The sequence below is a fragment of the Polypterus senegalus genome, chromosome 16 (genome assembly GCF_016835505.1).
Source record: "Polypterus senegalus isolate Bchr_013 chromosome 16, ASM1683550v1, whole genome shotgun sequence".
NCBI classification, from domain to species: domain Eukaryota; kingdom Metazoa; phylum Chordata; class Cladistia; order Polypteriformes; family Polypteridae; genus Polypterus; species Polypterus senegalus.
Window position 1 is genome coordinate 96,892,991 of NC_053169.1, and position 23,264 is coordinate 96,916,254.

The following is a 23,264-nucleotide window of genomic DNA, read 5'->3' on the forward strand; positions in this document are numbered from 1 at the left end:
AGCCTCAGAGTAAGTGGCACCAGTTGAGGTTGTTTTAGCCTAAGGGTGTCCCTTCTCCCCACTTGCTCCTCTGAAGCTGGTAATGGTATATCCCACTGGGTAGAGACCCTGTGGCAAACCCAGGGCATGCTTGAGGGATTGCATCTCTTGGCTGCTTTGAGAACACCTGGGAATTGCTCATGAATAGCAGATATCTGTAGGTGAGGAGAAGAGAAGTTTGGACTGACCCGCTTGGCCTGCTGCCATTACTCCCCTCACCAGGGAAAAGCAGAGTGAGAAGATGGGATTGAGAGCTCAAACACTGGTAGTTTTGCCCATTTGGGAGAGCTACAGAGTAGATTCGCTGGTCCTCTAGATGAAGAGTCAGTTGAGGTGGTTTGGGCATGTTGTAAGGATGCTTCTGGGTGGTTCCCCTGGAGCTGCTCTTGGAATGTCCCACTGAGCAGGGACCATATGGTAGACCCAGGACGTGTTGGAGGGATTCTGCCTCTTGGCTGGGAATTGCTGATGAGAAGTTGGAATCTGTAGCTGAGGACAGGGAGGTCTGGGCTGACCTGTTTGGCCTGCTGCCTCTGAGACTCTCATCAAAGAAGTTGAGATAAGATGAGATCTTCATAACAATCATTGTCAGCCTATTACTTAGTAAGACATTTTTTGTTGGAATATTTCTTGTCCCAATAGCTCCTAAAAACCTAGCATACAAGTCAAAACAGAATGACTGACGTCTGTTAATTAATGCCATGCTGTGTGCATTTACTTTTAGGAAATAGCGGCGCACCTTGACAAGGACACAGAAGCATACGAGGTGGTGCAGGATGCCATCGAGACCATGCAGAGGGTGGCCTGGCACATCAACGACATGAAGCGGAAGCATGAGCACGCAGTGAGACTGCAGGTGGGCATCTGAAAATACCCTCCAGTTTTTGACAAAAGCCACAATTTGGGCTTTAAAAATTCGATCCAAGTTTGCGTAATTGAAAAGAAACACCATTTCACTGTTGTTCCTGTGACATTAAAGAGTCTCACGCTGTTAATCAGTGACAAAAAAAACTAAATTATATCCATTGGGATTGACTGTTGTATAAAAATAAAATGTGAAGACGTCCAAGGGGGAGAATACTTTTTATAGGTACTCTATACTCTTTCTTCATTTTCTTCTACTGTGACTACTTCAAAACAGAAGTACAAAGATGTCTATAATTCCCCCAAAATGCTAAAACTGGAGCTGTAATTCAAGGAAAAAATGTCTGTTCCAAACACTTAAGAACTGTCCTTGTGAAGTGACTTGTTGTTGAGGTTGAGCAGCTGGCCCTTTGGTGTAGTCGGAACAATCTGGAGCTAAACTCTCAAAACTGTGGAGATGAAAGTGGACTCTAGGAGAGGTCCCACAATATGATGTCCCCTCTCCATAATTAACCTCCTTATTGTAAGACACGAACGTCACTCGTTCTGTAAAAACAGGGCTAAAAGCAATAGTACCGAGCATCACTCGGGCAACGGTATAGACGCGTCTCGTGTAAGCGCTAGACCCGAGGATTACCGTAAAAGTGGCAACGGCGTTGGTGCCGAGCGTCGCTCGAGAAACTAAATAAGGCGTGTCTTGCGTAAATGACAGGAGCAAGTGTTATCCAGGCCATGGTGCAGACACGTCTTCTCCTCGCCTCATAATGGCATCTCGTAAGAAACGCTTTTCAGCAGCCCAGGTGTTGCATGTTCTTGACAGTGAAACGAGCCGTGATGACGAAGTGAATCTGTCTTCATGAAACGGACAGTGAAATAGAAACTCTGATGATTCTGAAAGTGACATTCATGTGTTGTTCAAAAGCTGATTACTTAGGAAAGAAAATCCGCAAGGAATCACGCTACCATTGTCCCGACTATGACATTGGATTGTGTATTTCACCGTGGTTCAAGATATACCACACAAACAACATATTTTGACAGTATATACGGTATTAGTATTGTTTTTCTTCTTCTTCTTTTGGCTGCTCCCATTAGGGGTTGCCACTGCGGATCATCTTTTTCCATATCTTCCTGTCCTTGTCATCTTGCTCTATCATCCCTACCACCCGCATGTCCTTTCTCTCCACATCCATAAACTTCCTCTTAGGCCTTCCTCTTCTCCTCTTGACTCACAGCTCTATCCTTAGCACCCTTCTCCCGATATACCCAGCATGTCTTCTCTGGATCATCTTCTTCTATATCTTCCTGTCCTTGTCATCTTGCTCTGTTACGCCCATCACCTGCATGTCCTCTCTCCCCACATCCATAAACCTTCTCTTAGTTCTTCCTCTTGCCTGGTAGCTCTATCCTTGGCACCCTTCTCCCCATATACCCCTCATCTCTCCTCTGCACATGTCCAAACCAACACAATGTCGCCTCTCTGACTTTGTCTCCCAACCGTTCTACCTGAGTTGACCCTCTAATGTTCTCATTTCTAATTATTTGTATCATTATTATACTTTCGACTTTGTATTTTTTAGTGTTTTGCATGTTTTATAGTAGAAAGATCAGATTTAATGTGTCATTTTTCAAGCCAAAAAAATGCAACATTTTTTACGTTTTTTTGAGGAAAAAAATGTAACACTAAGTGGGTTAATACTGCTGTGACACTAGGAAAACCTTCACGTTTCTAGGATCCATAATCTCCCGGGACTTGAAATGGGATACCAACATGGGGCCGATCATAAAAAAAGGCACAACAGCGAATGTACCTACAGCGACAGCTGAGTAAGTTCAACCTTGCACAGGAGCTGCTGATTCAGTTCTACACAGCAGACATTGAGTCCGTTCTCAGCTCATCCATAAAAGTGCGGTTCAGAGCAGTGACTAAAACAGGCTGCAACGAATAGCCAGGTCTGCAGAATATATCATTGGTGCCAGTCTGCCCACCTTATAGGACCTGTACTATTCTAGAGTCATGAAAGGGACAGGGATGCCGCACATCCAAGCCACAACGTTTTTGAACTTCGTCCATCGGCCAAGCATTGTAGATTTATATATTCAAGATATAAGAATAGTTTTTCCCCCCACAGGCCATCAGGCTCACAAATGTTTAATTCAGCTTAATCAGCCTGGGCACCGCACCGCACCCCCCGGGCCTCCCAGGGTTTTGTAGTATTGTTTACCCATTGTTAATACTTGTTTTTCTGTGTTTATTTGAACATTTCTTGCACTGAGTTGCACTCTGCACTTTTTATGCTTATGTATAATTACATTCTAGGCCTTGGTGTTCTTTTATCTCTAGTTTTTTGATTAACAGTTGTCTGTTGATTATGTAACTTATACATGGAGAGTCATCAAAACCAGAGTGAAATTCTTTGTTTGCATGCATACTCGGCCAATAAATCTGATCTATCTATATATTATATAGTGCCTATCCTATCCTATCCTATCCCATCCATCCATCCATCCATCCATCCATCCAATCCTGCCAACTACGCTATCTGTCTGTCTGTCATCTCTATTATATTGAGCAGTTACTTGTGGAGTCCTGAATGAAACACATTACCTGCATTTTGAGGGAGCATCAGTTACGCTACTATGGCCAATGTAGCCCGATTCCCAGATGGTGATCTGGCTTGCAGACCTGAGCAGCTTGACCACGACCAGGACAAGGGGGGCGGCGTCCATGCAACACCTGGCTGCAGCAGAAATATGGTCATTTCTGGAGGGTGGGACAGAACTGTGAGTCTGCCAGGGTTGCCAACAGGGGTCCCAAGCTGTTTCATTGTGTGGTGGGTGCAGCAATGCGGTGTACCAGTGCAAGTTCCCCAACCTGACCTGACTTTACCGTTGGTCCCATTTGGCTCCACATAACCTTCAAGCTGTCCGTTTCACTGTGTGTTTGTGATTTTGTGGACGTCACACAACAAACACTCTTGAAATGGAACTCCAAAAAGGGTTCTTTTACTTAAATCTCAAATCCAGTTGGAATAAGAGATTCACGACATATTATTTTTTCAGAGAGCTGATTTAGTAGCATAGAAATATGTGTGTGTGAAGGGGTTGTTTGCAAAAATGAACAAAGTCCTGCATTATCATCCAAAAATCTGTTTACCTAGGATGGAAACCGGCAGGCAGATGTCGAGATAGGTAATTTCACGTATTCCGTTACACGGCAAAGTGACAGAAGTAAAGCACGTCTTGTGTTTCTGTTGCAGGAAATTCAAAGTTTACTTGCCAACTGGAAAGGGCCGGACTTGATTAGCTACGGGGAGCTGGTTTTAGAAGGAACGTTCCGCATTCAGCGGGCCAAGAATGAGCGCACTTTGTTTCTCTTTGATAAACTTCTGCTAATTACAAAGAAAAGAGAAGAAATCTTTACGTACAAAGCCCACATCTTGGTAAGTGCCTTATTACGTGTTTTTTTATTTTTTTTGAGCCGCGTTAATCTGCCCTGTAATGAAATCCATCTTGAGTCAATCGTGGCTTCCCAGTATGTGGTGACACGGAGGTTTGCTTGGGTTGTCATCTGTCAAATGGTTTGCTGTGATTTCAAGAGTTTTGCTTGGCGACTTCTCAACCGAATGTTTGATTCAGCTAATGCCTTCTGTCTCTCTGTGTCTCTTTCTCTCTCACGTGCAGTGCTGTAACCTGATGCTGGTGGAAGTGATACCAAAGGAACCCCTTAGTTTTAGCGTCTTCCACTACAAGAACCCAAAACTTCAACATACCGTGCAGGTACGTACTCTAATATTTGGTTAATTCCAGATTAACGCCATAGCAATAAAAGCAGTGTGAACAATCCGGCCCCTTGACCCGGTATTGGAATTCGAAATTTCAGAAAAATAATGGATGGATAACAATTTGAATAATGGCACCTACCGTATGTAATGAACAGGAATGTCAACAACAGTCAGAGTACCATTTATAAGAACCCACCTTAATAAAAGGACAAATGTCTGTTTGGTTGCTGTGTCCTGCTATCCAACAGATGGCACATCATATACATTAACACTGCATTTATGAACCCTGTACCAAAGAGATATTGCAAGCAGACGGACACACTGCACTTGCAAACGTTATCACTGAAGTCTACCTTGATTACTGAGGCTTCAGAAAGCACAGCTAGTAGTGATTACAATTATACCGAGAAAATGGCAGCATCAACAATAACAATTAATAAAATATAACGACCCAGGGATCCGAGAGACATAAGAACTACAGAAGCAAGATGAGCAAGAGGAGAACATTTAGTCCATTTGTTGCCTGTTTATGTAGCTGATCCACCCAGGGTCTCATCCAGATACTTCATAAAACTTGTTGAGGTATCTACTTTCCCTCCACGACTCTGCAGTTTTTTCCTCAGTCCCACAACTCTTTGAGTAAATACGTGTCTCCCTGTCTTCAGTGCTGGATCTACTTGGTCAACGATCTGGATGAGGTCCCCAATGCGGTCTCCTTTGCTCAAAGCTGAGCAGGCTTAAGTCTGTCATAGTAGGACATGTCCTGAAGTCCTGAGATGCACTTGGTGGGCTCTCTCCTCTGCACACCTACAAGTGCTGCTCTGTCGTTCGTGTACTGTGGTGACCAGAACTGCATGCCAATTCTCCAGATCTGGTCTCACGAGTGCGTGGAGTAATTCAGAGGACTGAGAAAGCAGACAGAGCTCCTCACCTTCTGCACATGTTATTGTGTTGTAGATTTCATTTTAAATGGAGCCGTTTGCCATTTTTACTCATCGGTCTACACTCCGTAACCCATAATGACAAGTGAAAACAAACAAATGTATTAAAAAAATCAAAAACTGAACTCTCTCATTCCTCGAAGAATGAAGGCTCTAATTCAGTTACTCAGTTCTCTACTGGGGCTCCTTTATACCAACAGCAATATTTCTGTATAGCGTCTCACTGGGACTGTTACTATCTCGTCACAAGTCTTCTTTCCTTTTGATTTTCTTCTTTTTTTAGACATGTTGGTGTGTGTTCAGATTGTTGTATGTGTGCATATTTATTTATCTAAAGAGCTTCTATAAAATAGTCAGATTTCTCAATGGGGACAACGAATATCCTGTCTCTCTAATCCTGCCAACTACGCTATCTATCTGTCTATCTAATCCTGCCAACTATGCTATCTATCTATCTATGCTATATAGTGTCTTTCATTATCCATCCATGTTATAGAGTACTCGTGATTATCTATGGTATATATTGGCTTTTATTCTCTGCCTATTTATCTATTTTACGTTGCTTTCACATCCCTCTATCAGTCTATTATATAGTGTGTGACAGATAGAGGGCGCTATCGCTCCCTTGAACCCTCAGACTATACGCCAGACACCAGGTAAAAGTCCAATAGTTGACTTTATTAATAAACAACAGTGCACAAAGCACCCTCCACTCCACAATACTCATTAAATTAATCAATCACAATAACAATCCAGCACTCCCAGACACGTTGCCACCCTTCCACCCAGCTCAGCTCAATGCTCTGGTGTTTTTCTCAGTCTTTTATAGTCCTTGACCCGGAAGTGTTTCACTCTCTCTGTCCATGTGACTAGGAACACTTCCGGGTCAGATAAAAACTCCTTTTTCTTCAACCTGGAAGCACATCATTCCTCTTGTCCATGTGAGTCAGACATACTTCCGGGGTGTAGGGGAAATAGTCGCTGTTCCTCCCTGCAGCGCCTTCAAGTGGCCCCCGTGGTATCCAGCAGGGCTGTAGAGGAAAACTCCAATGTCCATAATTCCCTGCTGGCATCCGAGGCACCTCCATGCTTCAGGGAGGGCTCCATCTGGCGACCTGGGGGTATTGGCCAGGATGAATGGCTGGCCATATATCACAAGTGCTTTTGTGTCTATGGTATCTGTCAGCTGTATAGTGCCTTTCGCTATCTACCTGTATTATTTATGTTATATTTTGCCTTTCATTATTTATATGTGGTTTACTGCCTTTAATTACAAATCAATCTACAGTATGTTATAAAGCACCCATCATTCGTTTATGTATTCATGTTACGTAGTATAGTGCCTGCCATATTTATCTGTCTGACTGCCTGTCATCCACTGTTCTTTGTGGAGGTTTTCCATTCTGCAGTGTCATTTCACTATGAGCATATGGGAGTGAGGGGTTGGGGGGGCTAATTGGTTGCATAAGTGGAGTATAAAATATAAATAAAAATATAGGAGACCTGATTATCCTGAAAAGTGCACTTTCAGGTGGTTTTGCTCCAATTAACAAAGACAGCCTGGAAAATCCACCCCAAAAAAAAAGCTCAAAAGCTTCATTTAAAGTGAATGACTTCTTTGTTCAGCTTATGTGTGATTAGTATTTTTTAATATGCTAGTAGCCAAGATTATTATTTGTGTGTGTGTGAGTTTTATCGCAAAGCCCACAGCTAACCAAAAGACCAGCGAGGATAAATATCAGCGCCATGAAGGATTAGATGTGGTCACAGTTGTGAAAAAAAAATGGGCAGAAGAGCTTTGCCTTGCTGCTGTCGTGTGTTTGTTCTTTGTCTTTCTCGACTTTCAATCGCATTTAAAGTGCAGGAGTCGATTGTGTCGTGTGCTCCAAATGGGTTTTGTTAATTCACTTTTTTTTTTTTAAACAATTTCACAACAGGCCAAATCTCAGCAGGACAAACGCCTCTGGATTCTCCACTTGAAAAGGCTAATACTTGAAAACCACCCAGCTAAGATCCCAGCCAAGGTATTCATTCATTTGTCCAAAAACTTTTTAATTCCTGTCCACTTACAGTATGCGCCAGAACAGTTTTTTCCGCCTTGGCTTGTCTGTTGTAATGTAAATGTAAAAAAATGTGAAGCATTCATCGGAAGAAGTTTTCATGTAACGTGAGAACAGGCATCTAGCACTCGGCAGCCTTACGTCATGGTCTGAAAATCTTGGTTTACTGTGACACCTAGTGGAATCTGTTGGAATTACACAGTTTGCTTGTGAAACAATACAGTATTTCACACTGTGTGTCAACCGCCCTAATTCGGGGTGTTCATTAGAAATAATGATTTACTTCATGAGTAGAAGAGCATAATAAGCAAGAACAGCTATCAGATATATTAAAATGTATGCTTCAATTTAAATGTTTTCAATTGTAATTGAAATATGTCATTATACCCTGTCTGGTGGAGGTCCATAGAGGGCTAGTAAAGGATCAAACATCAAAAATAACATCATATTCATAATCATTGACCTTGAAATAGTCTAAAACGATACCCCACACACTTATGTTTAATATTTGTTAACCTTCTGGGAGTGGCTTGTAAAGGTGCTGGGACCACCGGTGGAGAATGCAATGGCAAAAACACGATCGTATTTGTGATCAGCAGCCTCAAAATAGCATGAAGTGAAACACCACATGCCTATATTTCCAATTTTCCTCCGTTTTTTTTTTTTTTTTGTAGAGTTTTGTAAAAAAAAACAAGTGCTGCTCTGTCGTTTGTGTACTGTGGTGACCAATTCTCCAGATCTGGTCTCACAAGAGCGTGGAGTAATATGGAGGTCTGAGAAAGTAATCGGAGCCCTTCACCTTCTGCACACGTTATTGTGTTGTAGATTTCATTTTAAATAGAGCAGTTTACCATTTTTGCCCATCAGTCTACACTCCATAACCCATAATGACAAAATCTGATCCAAAGAGAAGTCAACATAATTCGGTAAACGTCAGTCTAGGGGGGCAGCTTTGGGAACAAGCGTGACAGGATAAGGTGACAGAATTGACCATCACAAGTGAAACGTTCGGAACAAAATACAAGCGAGTTACCTTCTAATGGAGGTGGGCACCTGGTTCTGCCAGCCAGAAGTTACACGTGAAAGAGTCTGCATTGTGATTTGATGAGCATGGAGGAGGATGATATGGCTTGTGTGGTGCCCATTAATAGCCCCCTTTTTTTTTTTTTGTATGTTTCATTATTGATTTATTTCATTGATTTATTAGCAGAAGTTTGTCACATTCCTATTCTAATGAAACTCTCCTCAGGTAAAATACCAACAATATCCACACAAATATCATATAACTCATCTCATTGTGTATTTCTATTTGTTTTTAAATCACAGGCGAAACAGGCTATTCTGGAAATGGACGCTGCTCGTAAGTATAATTTCATCAAATGTCCATTTACTACTAATAAGGGGGATTCGGGAAGTCTGCAGACCCCTGAACTTTCTACAAAGTGTCATACGTTTAAGTTTAAAAGGACAACTTTGCAATTTTTTCCCATCAATATTCACGCAAACACCCATACTGACAAAGTGAGAATGTGTTTTTCAGAAAGTCACAGTCAAGTCCTCCTTTTCCTAGAGGTATTCAGATCCTTTGCTTTGGCGCTCCAAATTGTGCCCAGGTGCCTCCTTTTTGCTTCACTTCTTTTTGAGATGTTTCTAGAACTTGATTGGAGTCCACCTGTGGCAGATTGAACAGACTCCACATTGTTTAGATTGGCACAAGTGTTCCTGTGTATAGAGGGTCCCATAGCTGACACTGTATGTTAGGATAAAAAAAATAAGCCATGAGGTCCAGGGAACTCTCTGTAGACCTCAGGGATCAAATTGTGGAGCGGCACAGACCAGGGGACGGGGATCATACTAAATCTTTGAGTGTTCCCAGGAGCACTGTTGCCTCAAGAATTGTGAAACAGGAGAAGTTTGGAATCACCGGGACAGTTGGTTCCTACAGTTGGCCATCTAGCCAAACTGAGGAACCAGAAAAAGGTCCAGTGGTCACTCTAGCAGAGCTTCAGAAGTCCCCTGCTGAGATGAGACAATCTGTTAGAAGGACGACCCATCTCAACAGCACATCATCAATCAGGTGTTTATGGCAGAGTGGCTAAATGGAGGCCGCTCCTGAGTAAAGGACTCTGAGAGCAAAAAGAAAAGATTCTTTGGTCTGATGAGACAAAAATTGAAGTGTTTGGGCAGAAAACTCCAAACCCAATGACTGGCAAAGACCAGGAACTGCTCATCACCTGCCTAATACTCTCCCAATGGTGAGACAGGTTTGTGACAGCATCATGCTGTGGTACAGCGGGACTGGTCAGAATTGAGGGAATGGATGAATGCCACCAATCTACAGAGAGGTCCGTGCAGTGAAGTCCAACAGAGTGCATGTCACCTCACACTGGGGTGACGGTCCATCATTTAGCACACCAAGATAACACTGGAGTGGCTTTGGGACAAGTCTAAGAGTGTTCTTCAGTGGCCTGGCCAAAGCCGAGACTTAAACGCCAAAGAACATGTGTGGAGAAAGTGTAAGGATCTGAATATTTTCTGAGTCCACTGTGTGTCTGTTGATATATAGGATGGTGTACCTCATAGCGCCAATGTCTTAGGTCAGGTTGTTGACCGGTTCTGTGTCAGTATGTATGAATTTCCTCACCGTATTCCCACACAAGACATACAAAGATGTTTTAGATGAGGACCGTAACACTGAATGGAAGAGGAAATCCGTATGGAGTACAGAACACTGGATCAGTGCAAAGACAGAAATTTAACATACATTCTGTTCTGGCAGAATCCACTGTCTTTAATAAAGTATCGTTTTTCATTGGCTACACACAAAGCTGCTTTTTCTCCCCCCCCTTCTATACCTAGCTCAATGTTTTATCACCCTGTTTTAATCAAAATTAGACTCAACAGTAGTTTTAATGTGTCTGTCTGATTAGACTTAAAGATTTGCATTGAGGACAGGTGGAGGGTATGAGGGAAAAAAAATCAACAGTACATTTTTGTAAGCCATGTAAACGAATTGCTAGATCATGGTGAGACGGTCTCAAACCAAGCAGTGTCTGGCATGAGAAAGCTCACTGGTCTGGATGGGGCACTGGCCCCCCTAGCAAAGCATAAATACAATTCTCAATATGCAAAAGGTACATTCTTAATATTTTCTTGAGTTTCTCATCCATCTCCCTGTTTTTTTTTTTTTTCTCTCTCATTTGCTCGTTGTTTTCACTTATAAAGATCATCCAGGATTTCATTATAGCCCTGAGGGTGAACGGAAAGCCACTTCAGACTCCAAAGAAAACAGCGCAACACTCAGGATCAGAAGGAAATCCGGTAAGGACTTTCAATAAGATGCAACATTATAGACTTCATGAACCAGAGCAGTAAGGCGATAGGCCACTGGGGGAGGAGCTAAATTCCAATTAGTCCATCCTCTGAAGAAGCCCACGGAGCAGAATTTGGGGGTCACCCATTAAAGAATTGGAGAGCTGTTTGAAATCACACTGGAGTGAAGAAATCTTTCTGGTGTGACGTGGTGACCACTCCAAAATCTTGTACCTGCTACTGAAGGCAGCACGCTATTTTGGACAAAGAACTTGAAAAGGTTCGATGAACAACTTATTAGGAAGCAAAAGCAAATGGTGTGTGGTAAAACGTGGGAAATGACTTTTTGCAAAAAAGATACAAAATGACAAATAAAGAAATAAGACCGCCAGATGATTTACAGCAATGGAAAATAACTTCATACTCTCCTACCTTTAACCTCCATGGTATCTCCTAATGGTTCTCTGGTTCCTTTTCATGGCTTACGATTATTGATCTTTATTTAACGTTTCTTGATTTTTCGAAAGATCAGTTTGTCTCTTTGGTTTCGACCTAGCCCTTTTTTTTGTGTTTTTCTTTTTTTTTTTTAAATCCCTTTATCTTCGGCCCCTTTAATCAAACATTTTGAGTGTGAGAATTTGATTTGCGAAGTTGTTGGTGGGGAAAGTGAGTGACGTTTCAGAAGGGAGTGTATTAAAGTAATTGTAGGGAATGTTCATTTAACCCGAATGAAGATTAATTTGCTTTTCGTACACTATGGGAAGGCAGGAGCAGCATTAGAATCTTACGAGAGAAAGGACAACTCTGAAGGGCAACATTTCCTCCAGTGCACTGATTCCATGACCTAGAACAGTTTTGTAAGGCTGGAGTCCCCGGCTCCCAGAGGTGCTTCTTCAGGAATGAAATTCTGGTCATCTCTTTCCAGAAGAGATGAAACTCCTGCAGTCAGCTAGTCATTCCTTTAACTCAAGCGGCCATTGCAACTTTTCCTAAGACCTCTAATATATTAGGTCACAAGTTTTTCAATAAATGCTGTAAAACCGATTTCTGAGAAGGTAGTTAAGTCGAACAGTAATTGGTGGATCTCTTTGCCCCAGTCTTTAAAAATACCCTATTTGTTTTTCAGAACCATCATCAAGATCAAGAGCTGTGAAACAAAACGGTAAGCTTCCCCTTTAACTGTTTCTGTGTCCTGTGTGAAATGTATTCCCGTTGAAAAGTACACTATGATCTGACCAAAACTCTTGATGTTTCGTCTTTTCACAGAAAAGAGCTCTGAAGCGCAGAAGGTAAGTAACAGTACGGTGCTCTCACGGTTCCTTTCTAGATGTTGCACTGCCTCCAAAGAAGTGAATGCTTATGTCCATGATGCTTCTGTGTATTGTTGGGAAACACTAACACGTGTCCTACTAAAGTTCTTTGGAGTTGACAATGTGCTTTTGCTTGTCAGGATTAGAGTTTGATTCCCACATTGTGACCAAAAGTGGATTGCAAAGCAGTTTAGTCATTGTCCACTCTAGCGATTTTGATGAGAACCTTCATATGCATGCCACAGAGCAGGTTGATGAAGGTGACATCGAGCAGGTAATAACATGGACAGTGTGAAGCTACCATAACAAGACAAGAAGTTGATTGCAAAGGTCAGCAGTTTAGTCATTGCACACCCTAGCGATTTTCATGAGAACCTTCATCTGCGTGCCACAGAGCAGGTGGTTGCAGATAATGAAGGCGATGTTGAGTAGGTAATGATATGGAAAGTCATTATGGGGCTACCATAACAAGACAAGAAGTTGACTGCAAAGGTCAGCAGTTTAGTTGCTGCCCACCCTAGCGATTGTAATGAGAACCTTCATGCCACAGAGCAGGTTGATGCGGATGAGAAAGGTGGCGTTGAGCAAGTATTGACAAAGGCAAGAAGCTGATTGTAAGGGTTAGAAGTTTGGCTTCAGAAGGTAAACATCTGGATGCAAGTGCCAGACAAGGTGTCTTACATTATCACTGTCATTTTTATGGGTAATGAGGATCCACACTGGTATCCGGAAGGTTGCCAGTTCGAATCCCCGTCACTGCCAAAAGGGATCCTGCTCTGCTGGGCCCTTGAGCAAGGCCCTTAACCTGCACTTGCTCCAGGGGTGCTGCACAATGGCTGACCATGTGCTCTGTGACCCCCAAGGGGTATGTAAAAACTATCAAACTCCTAATACAAGAAATTGTATAAAGCAAAATAAAGACCAAAAAAAAAAAAATTTCTTGAAGCTCAGCAGTTGATTTATTGGATAGGTAACAATCCAAATCCCAAATTGTGATGCGACTCTTTGCATGTTCCTTAAAGGCCCAATCCACATTTATGTGACTTTTCACGCGGTTTTCAGTCACAGACTCCATTTACATAATGTTAGCGAGTTTGAAGGAGTTCTGGTGAGTTGCCTAGTCTGACTCCGTCAAGCCCGTCTGCAACTCTCCCCAACAAAATCGAACAGGTTTGATTTTGTCTTAAGTCACTAGGAGAGGGGGCTATGTGTGTGCTCGAACTGACCACCAGTGGCCATTTAGCTGGAAGTACACTGCATAGAATGCAGCTACAAGGATAAAGGAACCCATGGGTATTGTGGACCTTGCAAACAGAATAGAGGCTAACTCGTCTGATTTCTCGTGTTTTATTTACCACGACAGGATGGGGGGAAAAAATAAAAAAGGAACGAGATTGCAGTTGAACTCGTCTTACCTGGAAAGAATTTATACAACCCAGGCTTATTGGCTTTCAGAAAAACGGAAGCCTCGCGGTTCTTCAAAAATGTGAACCTGTGCCGAAAAGTCATCAATGAGTCGTAATGTAATCTGACACGATCAGTGACTGCACTTAAGTGTGACACCCCCTCTGACTAGAAGTCATGCAACGTGCCACCAGCTTTACCCGCCAATAATCATAATATGTACATTAGAATGTGCCGGATAAAAGATGCTAAATAAATGATTTTTTTTTTTAAACCTGCTTTAACGACTTTATATTACGCTAAGAAAGTTGATATAATAAAGAACTCAAGCGTGCGTTTATTTTACAGAGAATAAGCATAGAAGGATCTCTCTTGTCTCCGACTGCCAAACTGGGCTCTGCTGAGGTTCTCCTCACTTCCTGCAACAGGGAAAATGTTCTGGAGTCCAGCAGTCCAGTGAATCAATCCCAGGAGTCTCTTGATCCTGCCTACCCAAACGATTTTGATGAGAGCCTTCATATGCATGCTGCAGAGCAGGTGGATGAGGATGACGAGGACGACGCCGAGCAGGTAATGTGTTGTCAGCCTTTTTCTTTCCATTATGTGTGCTGCCTTTAGTTCTGTCCATGTAAATCACCCACTTCCTAACCTTCTAAAGACAGGCCAGGAAGGTCTATCCCAGTAGAAGCACAAACAAGACCAGAGCACAGTTCCATACTTGCACATTCCATGTGTATATAGTCCCTTCACTTTTTTTTTTTTTTATTTGACATTATGTTATGCTGCAGCCTTACGCTAAAATTATCAGTGACAATCAATACTCCAGAATGAGAACCAGTTCAGTTACGTATGTTTTGTTAGTGGTCTCCAGGGGAGCAGGGCCCTCAGGAAATACCCTCTACCCTATTAAAAAAAAAGGGGTCCAGATAGTCCTTCGCAGTTTGTTTAGAGTGAGCACTGAGAGTTTTGGTGAGTTCGTCCTGTGCTTATGCATTTAGATTTTTCCGAATTTTTGACCTCCGACGGTTCATTTTTTTTATTTCTCCTTGGAATTCTGTATTGGGATTGTGTTCTCCTTGGCCAACTCCTCTTTGCCATTGCATTCATTCTCTGAAGCTCCTCTGTTTGACAGGGCATTTTTGTGAAAAATAAAGCCTTTTTATTTTTATGAGGTTCTACCCGTTGATATAGCCAGGGTTTGGCAGTATATCCCCCTCAATTGGACATTTTTAGGAGTGCTGCTGCAAATGTGGAGCTTGTGTGACAGAGAATTTTTGTCAAAAGGGAAATCTTTTTATTTTTATGAAGCTCTGCCCATTTATCTAGTGGGGTTTGGGTTGTACAACCCCCTCTAGTGGGCATTATTAGAAGTGCTTGTACAACATTTTGGAACTTGCATGTCTTGAGACTCTTAGATGTGATTTGTATTATACCAGAACGTGGGGTATAGTCAGTGCCTGAAGTGGTCCAATACACACTGGTACTCTGTGCCGGCATTTCCTCATTTTTCCCTTATGAGCACTGGTAGTTTATGTACTGGTACCATCAGTTCAGACCACATAAGCAACCCTAATTTTTGACAACAATGTGTCTGTTTGCACCTCCGAGGAGGGTTCCCCAACCAACATATCACCACGCTCTCCCCTTTGTCAAGATATAATTGCGCACATCAGTACACCTTCAGACCTTCGAAAGGATGATCCCGTCCACACCGTTGTTCATGACTCTCAACAACCAGTACTGAAGTTCTTTTTTCCCTCTTCGGGTACTGGGTAAAGGAATTACTACCGAAGGTCAAATTAGTCTTGTCTGACTTGCTCAAAGGACTCATTTTTCTGATGTTGTTACGTGTGGAACTAGATTACCCTGGGGTTATTTTTTATGGACTCTTTATAGGAGGTAAAATGGCTTTGTGAATACTCGGTAGGTAACAAGTTACAGAATTGAGTGATTTGGGCGGGACTAAACGTACAGAGGTCCTCTAGAAATAATTACTTCACCCCATCTTCTGGTGTAAAACTAATCCCGTACGAATCATTCTTGTGTCTCCAAACCCACCTGAACCATATATTTTCTAACTCATTTTCATTTTGATTGCAGGCATCAAAGGAATCCTTGCTGAAAGATGCTGCCTGCCTAAAGAGAAGTGTCAACGCTATCAGCTCGACTCTACAACCCACGCGATTATCTGCCTCTTCAAACCATTCAAACTTGAACAACATGCTCGGTGGTGCTCAAGCCATTAGAAGAATTTGGACTGATCATCAGATTCGCCAGGCTCTGTTTCCCCGACGACAGCCTGAACGTTGCACTGAGGAAGAGGAGGACGTCTACCAGATGTTTCTGCCCTCGGCCTCTGACTCCCAACTTAACGTCACTAGAAGTAAAGAACAGCACCAGGGGTCCGGGAGACCGTGTAGCTGGCATGTTAGTCAGCCTCTACCGGAAACACCCAGACTTAATTGTGTATCTGTTAGAAGAGCAAGCAGTGTTAGGGAGCGGAATTTAGACCAGAAGTCTTCGTCTTCATGTGGTGGCATCAGGCAAAGGGATGTGGTAATTAGTCAGACGTCAGATATCCCTGGAAGACGTTCTCTGTCAACGGAACAGCTCACCGTTGATGATATTGAAAATGTTTATGACAATATCAGCTACGAAGACTTGAAAGAAATGGGACTTCTTCGACGGCAGCACAATGATTCCCATGTTCCTCAAAAAGCTGCTGTGGACAAGACCGGTTCTTGTTTGGGGTCAAAAGAGAAGCCAGTTTCTAGTTTTGGGGCTGCAGGAATTACCAATGTAAATCTTCCGTTGGATGTCTGTAAATCTAAAGGGTCGGGCAACTTTGGACCCTGTGAATTAAAAATAGTCGAGGAGAATATATATGACACAATAGGCTTTCCAGACCAGTCTGTGGAATCCTACAAGGAAGATCTGGATTTAAGTAAAAGGGACAGCTTCATTCTCCTCGAGACGGACTTGTCTTGTGACGGACTGAGCAGGTTTATTTCCGACGAAAGCCTTCAGTTTAGTGAGGATGACGCATCGGACCACCGTGTACCCGCTGGCCAAGACTACTTGGGTTGGATCGGTAGCTCGTCAAATTCTGACTCCCTGTCACACAGATTGGTGGCAGACAAACTTTCTGAAGAAGTTGACGAGATCTGGAACGACTTAGAAAATTACATTAAAAAAAATGAAAAGAAGCAAGATCGCCTACCTGCCGCTTTTCCTGTCAGTCGGCATGATATGCCAGGGATGGCATTTTCAAAAGTCACACCAACGGAACGACCAGCATCTGCCTTTTCCCAAACTGAAATTCCAGTCTTAAAGAAATGTGTTGGAAGCAAGTCAATGAGACTTGGAGGAAGTAACCTGAAGTTGGAAGGAGACACACTAAAGGACAGATCACTAATTAATCTGAGCCGATTGTCACACTCTGGTGACTTGGGGAATCATCGGAGGCCACAGTCTGCTGTGCTTTCCAAAGATATGCCAGACTTTAGTGGGCCAAGTGGGGACTTGATGGATAAAACCAAAAACAGGGTCTTCATGATGGCAAGGCAGTACAGTCAGAAGATAAAGAAAGCAAACCAGCTGCTTAAGATGAAAAGCCCAGAACAAGATCATCCACCCAGCAAGCAAAAACAGAGACAAAAAGACCTTGCTGCCATTTTAGAAGAGAAGAAACAAGGTGGACCTGCAATTGGTGAGATATGCGTGTTGTCATATTGAAAGTTTGCTTTTGTTTCCCATCAGAAATCAGCAAGGAGGGTATCAATCCATGTTTTACCGTCCATTCATCTGCTATAGCTCTGTATGCAGTGGATTCTCATGGGATTCTGACCCCTTCCATTGCTGCACACTTTACTGTGTCGTAGATTCCATTCTTATTGAAAAAAATTTGCCATTGTTGCCCATAAATCTACACTTCATAACCCATAATGACAAAGAGAAAACATGGTTTCATGAAATCTCTCATTCCTACAAGTTTAAAATGAAATCTACAACACGAAAATTCTGCAGAACGTGAAAGGGTCTGAAGACTTTCTCAGTCCACCGAATGTGCATTGGGTGTATTTTTTCAGCACTTGAAAATGTGCTTAGTGCTTCCGTCGTTTATATATTAATGAAGTTTTGCACCATCTACTTTTGACATTCTTTCAGTTTATTGTAGCTTTTGTAATATCTCCTTATCCGATGTTTCTTGACTCAATCTACTTACATATAGTATGTGAGAAACCATAATGTTGTGCCTCAGACTCAGTTCAGTTTGTAATGAAGGTTGTACAGTGGATCCTCGGTTTGCGAGTATAATTTGTTCCGGAAATGTGCTTGTAATCCAAAGCACTCGTATATAAAAGCGAATTTCCCCCATAAGAAATAATGGAAACTCAAATGATTCGTTCCACAACCCAAAACTATTCATATAAAAATGACTAATACAAAATATAAAGTAAAAATACATAAAACAAATTAACCTGCACTTTACCTTTGAAAATAATTGTGGCTGGTGTGAGGGAGACGAGAGATAAGAGAGGAGGAGGAGGAGGGTTATCGTGTAGGACGACTTTCACTCTAACTAATGGAATCCCTGCTGTCTGTTGGCTCACAGGAATCTTCTTCTTTTTTTGCGACTTTAACAAGGAAACCTCTCCAATGAGAGTTGCTTTTATCTGAAGAGTCACTATACACTTGGACACAAAATTAAAAAATGCTTTACGCACTGTAAGGTTTCTAGACTCTTTTGGGATTCCACCCAACGGGACGACACGCGGAAGAGCGTCCCGAAGCAACCGCAGACTCCCAGCGCTGTAGCAGATCGCCGTTAAAGCGAATCTGAAAAGATCGCGGACATGCTATGAGTGACACAAGGAACGTTATAAATGCGCAGGGCACAGTATTACTTGGACACTAACCTGGTCACGACCCTGCCTTACTGCTGTGTCTGTGTATAGGAGAGAGGTAGATCCCGCTACAATAAAGAACCGTGCTTGTTCCTGTTTCAAGCTGAATAAAGCTGGTGTTGCTAAAGTACTGAGACTCAGCTTTGTGTTTTGGGGTGCAAGACAGGGACTCGCACGTTACAACACACACGTGGTCACCATGTTATAGTATACAGTATACGCTTGTACGGATGTTTACTATATGAGTGAGGCACGCCAAATGAGACAGAGAATGGGAGACTGTTACTCACAATCCCGCAGCGAGAGAGAGACGAACCATCAGCTCAGTTGTGATCATGTGACACTCCGCAGGGAAAGCGTATACGGACTACTCGTATTGCAAGACCTCGCTCGTTTATCAAGTTAAAATTTATTAAAAATTTTAGCTCGTCTTCCAAAACACTCGCAGACCAAGTTACTCACAATCCAAGGTTTTACTGTATATGTATCTTACATTACTGTGTATGATCAACATTTTATGATGATGAGCTTGTCCACCATTCTTCATAAAGAGTTCAGAATTTAATACCAAGCTTCTTCTCCTTATTTTTTTTTCCCCCAGGTGCAAGAATTGCCGAATATTCCCAGCTGTATGAGCAGATTATGTTTCGTGAAGCCCATCCATGTGCTCAGACTTCGGAAAGCAGTCATCGGCACCTCCAGTTTGCCCCCGATGGTCACCTTATCAGTGAAGACTGGCTGACTTCCACTTACAGCAATGGAGAACTTGCTGACTTTGTCTCCTGGCCCGACGAAGCTGAACTTCAAACAAAGGACAGATTGGCCAGCACTCCACACAGGCTGTCTTCAGCGTGCTCCGTTCCCACTCTGAAGTCCTGTACGCCACATTCCCCTTCTCAGAGGTGGAGCACCTTTGTTAGCCAGCCTAATAAGGAGAATCTTAGCCAGGAGCATATTTACAATTCTTTGGGGAGAAGACCTGTTTCTTCCAAACTGGAGCCTTACAGTAGATGCCAGTCCTCATCGTCTGTTATGGTGAACTGTAGGACCATGGAATCCAGTAGTTACCAGACTCGGAGAGACTACAGTTTGGGTGCTTCTCAGGCACAAATGGGAGCTGGCAAGAGCTGTGATTTACTAATGAATCAGGGAAATGAGCCCCCCAAACGTGGGGAAGAACAGCTCGATGTCAATGAGCAACATGTGGAGCTCGGTTCTGGTATGATACTGCAGGATTCCCAGAAGGTTCTGGTAGTCAACCGAAACTCACCACTCAACGCCCATGTCGCCAGTCAGAACTACTTTGCCAACTTTAAGGATACAGGGGATAATGATGACGATGATGAGGACTATGTGGAAATTAAATCTGAGGATGAAGAACAGGACCAGGCACTGGATGAACTGGATGGCGTAACTCCGGGTTTGAAAGAGCACAGCAGCCAAAGCCTCTCGCAATCGCTTAGCTCCCCTTGCACACCTTTGAAAATGTTAGGCAGCCAAAGGAGGCCAGTCACCTTGACCACTTTCACAGCACAAGACAAGCTGAATGACTATCTGTGGAGCGTTCCACCAGAAAACCAACAAAACATTGTACAGTCTCTCCGAGAGAAATTTCAGTGTCTGAGTTCTAGCAGTTTTGCTTGAGGTGAGCGTGTGATCGTTTTGTTTGTCTAGTCTTGTCCCTGCGACTTCTCTCAGCACACAGACTTCAAGTCATCTTAAGATAGCAACATGTTAAACTGTGGTTTTGTGATGTAAACACTGCAACGCTATTTTACGGACACTTACAAGGCAACAGGCAATGGCATAGCTAATAGTCATTGAACATCGCATCGTCGTTGTGCCCCATGACCCTACACAGTAATATCATGCTTCTGCAAAAGCTTCATAAAACAAATGTTAATGGCAAAAAAGCTCTGCATTTTGTGTAAGTTATGTGTTCCCTTAAAACTAATGCTACTTCAAAACTGTACTTGTGCCGTAGCTTTGTCAAAAATTGATTTCCGTGAATGCGAATAGTTTGTTGATTAAAAATAGAAAAAAGTTAAATCATAGCTTGACAACTCTAGAAAAAAAAATACAAGGAGTGGTGCGTAACCTACAAATTACACCTCGGCACTGTCTCTCTAGTGCATAATCTAGTAAACTGCATGATCTCAACAAGTGGAATAACTGTACTTGGACCTTGTTAAATAAAGGGTTGCCGCCCAGTTTTATAATGAAACCATCAATTTAGGTCTGTCGTTTCACTGACTATTTAAGAAAATCTGAGAAGCATGCTAGTAGAGGTGGAAACAAAATACACAGCAACTCTCAGTTCAGCCTGCACTTTATACTACCAGTACCTCGCAGGTATATCTGATTTAGTTTTATTGGGTAATCTCATAATTAGAGGAATCTCGTCTTGTAATCGTGACATCATAGCTCTTAGGAGGTTTTTGTGGTTAACTGTATCCTTTACACACAGAATGTTTTCTAGTTTCTTCTTGTACAGCACATGTCTTATTTCCTACCGATACTCCACAAGTCTCGGATATTATTTCTTCACATCAAGATGGTATCTTGTAATTACAGGATCTAGCCATTTAATCATGACGTCTTATTACTTTGGAAATTTTCTGTGGTTAGTAGTTGCCTCGATGTACAGAATATTTTCTAGTTTGTTCTTGTTCAGCACATGCATTATACTACTGATACCCCACAAGTCTTAAAAATGATTTCTTCACATCAAAATAGTATCTTGCAATTACCGGATCTACCAATTTAGTAGTGATGTATCGTCAACTTGGAAACTTTCTGGGGATAATAGTCCACGCTACATACACTGGGGATAATAGTCCACGCTACATACACAATCTTTTTTTCTTTTAGTTGGTTTTCATACAGCACATGTTTTATGCTACCGATTCTTCACAAGCCTCGGGTATTCTTCCTTCATGTCACAATAATATCTTGTAATTACGGGATCTACCAATTTAGTCATGACATCTGATCACTTTGGAGATTTTCTGTGGGTTAATAGATTCCTCTAGGTACTGAATGTTTTCTACTTTGTTCTTTTACAGCACATGCGTTACACTACCGATACCCTACAAGTGTCAAAATTGATTTCTTCACATCCAAATAATATTTTGTAATTATAGATTCTAGTAATTTAATCATGATATCTTATCACTTTGGAAATTTTATGTGACCAATAGTATCCTCTATATACGGAATCTTTTTTTTGTTGGTTCTTGTACAGCATATGGTTTATGCTACCGATACTCCAATTCATGGATATTCTTTCTTCATATCACAATAATATCTCAAAATTACGGGATCTACCAATTTACTCACTACATCTTATTACTTTGGAGATTTTCTGTTGTCTTCTACGTACAAAATATTTCCAAAATCATTCTTGTACAGCACATGTGTTATGCTGCCGATACACCACAAGTCTCAAAAATGATTTCTTCACATCAAGATAGTATCTTGTAATTGCAGAATCTAGGAATGTAATCATGACATCTTATCGCTTTGAAGATTTTTTTGTGGTTAATAGTATCCTCTATATACAGAAAACTTCCTAGTTTGTTCTCGTACAGCACGTACTTTATGCTACTGATACTCCACAAGTCTTGGATATCATTTCTTCACGTCAAGATAATATCTCACAATAATAGGATCTTTCAATTTAATCATAATGTCTTACCACTTTGGAGATTTTCTGTGCTTGATCACATCCTGTAAATATGGAAGGTTTTTAGTTTGCTCTTGTGCAGCAAGAGCTCATGAAACTACCTCTCAGGTATTTAATATTATTTCATTCAATAAATCTCCCATAATTACAAAGTCTATATTCAATAAAGGTAATGATATCTAGTAATTAGGAGATCTCATCTTTAATCATATTTCTAGTATGTTTCTCTTGATTAATAGTATCTTAGAGAATATATTATAGTTTGTCCTTTTTGGATACTAGTCCCATAGTGCCGGTACATCACAGGTATTTAAAATGGTTTCATCTAAAAGATGCTACCTACCTACTAATAAGATGCTACCTACCTAGTAATTATAGGATATAATCTTCTAATTTTGACCCTTTCCGTTTCTTTATACTTGATTTTAAATGTGGATGACAGCCTGTAAGTAGCAGGGAATTTCTGCTTCCAGCAACTTGCAGACCTCTTATTTTGTCCAATCCAGATTCTGTTTTTGTAATTAGAGAATATAATCGAGTCATTGTGACCACTCATCGTTTTAGTGGTTATTAAGATGTTTGTCCTCGTACGGCGATTATATTACCGTTACCTATCCCATGGTAAGCATGCAATTACAGACTATAATCATGACGTGTTATCTCTTTCATATTTTGCATGTGGGGGATAGTATCCTGTGTATAGACATAGATATCTATCTATATATAGATACATATCTATATCTATATCTAGATATCTATATACCTATATACTGTATATATCTATCTCGCTTTCTATATATATATATATATATATATATATATATATATATATATATATATATATATATATATATATATATATAGAGAGAGAGAGAGAGACATATATATATATACATATCTATATACAGTATATATGATTTTGCTTGCCAACAATAACTGAAAACTTTCTATTTAAGA

The 23,264-nt window shown here is 41.6% G+C and overlaps 1 protein-coding gene across 2 annotated transcripts in view; it reads left to right on the top strand.

Moving 5' to 3' along the window:
- Positions 1-23,059, top strand: part of LOC120516241 (pleckstrin homology domain-containing family G member 1) — a 127,123-nt gene extending 104,064 nt beyond the window's left edge. For both annotated transcript variants that reach the window (XM_039737757.1, XM_039737756.1), the window contains exons 7-17: positions 764-895; positions 4,164-4,346; positions 4,588-4,683; positions 7,567-7,653; positions 9,016-9,049; positions 10,915-11,010; positions 12,128-12,163; positions 12,268-12,290; positions 14,064-14,285; positions 15,816-17,424; positions 19,224-23,059. In XM_039737757.1, the coding sequence (XP_039593691.1) occupies positions 764-895; positions 4,164-4,346; positions 4,588-4,683; positions 7,567-7,653; positions 9,016-9,049; positions 10,915-11,010; positions 12,128-12,163; positions 12,268-12,290; positions 14,064-14,285; positions 15,816-17,424; positions 19,224-20,266 (3,561 nt within the window). In that variant the 3' untranslated portion in view covers positions 20,267-23,059. The remainder of the gene's footprint in view (positions 1-763; positions 896-4,163; positions 4,347-4,587; positions 4,684-7,566; positions 7,654-9,015; positions 9,050-10,914; positions 11,011-12,127; positions 12,164-12,267; positions 12,291-14,063; positions 14,286-15,815; positions 17,425-19,223) is intronic.
- Positions 23,060-23,264: the final 205 nt, after the last annotated feature.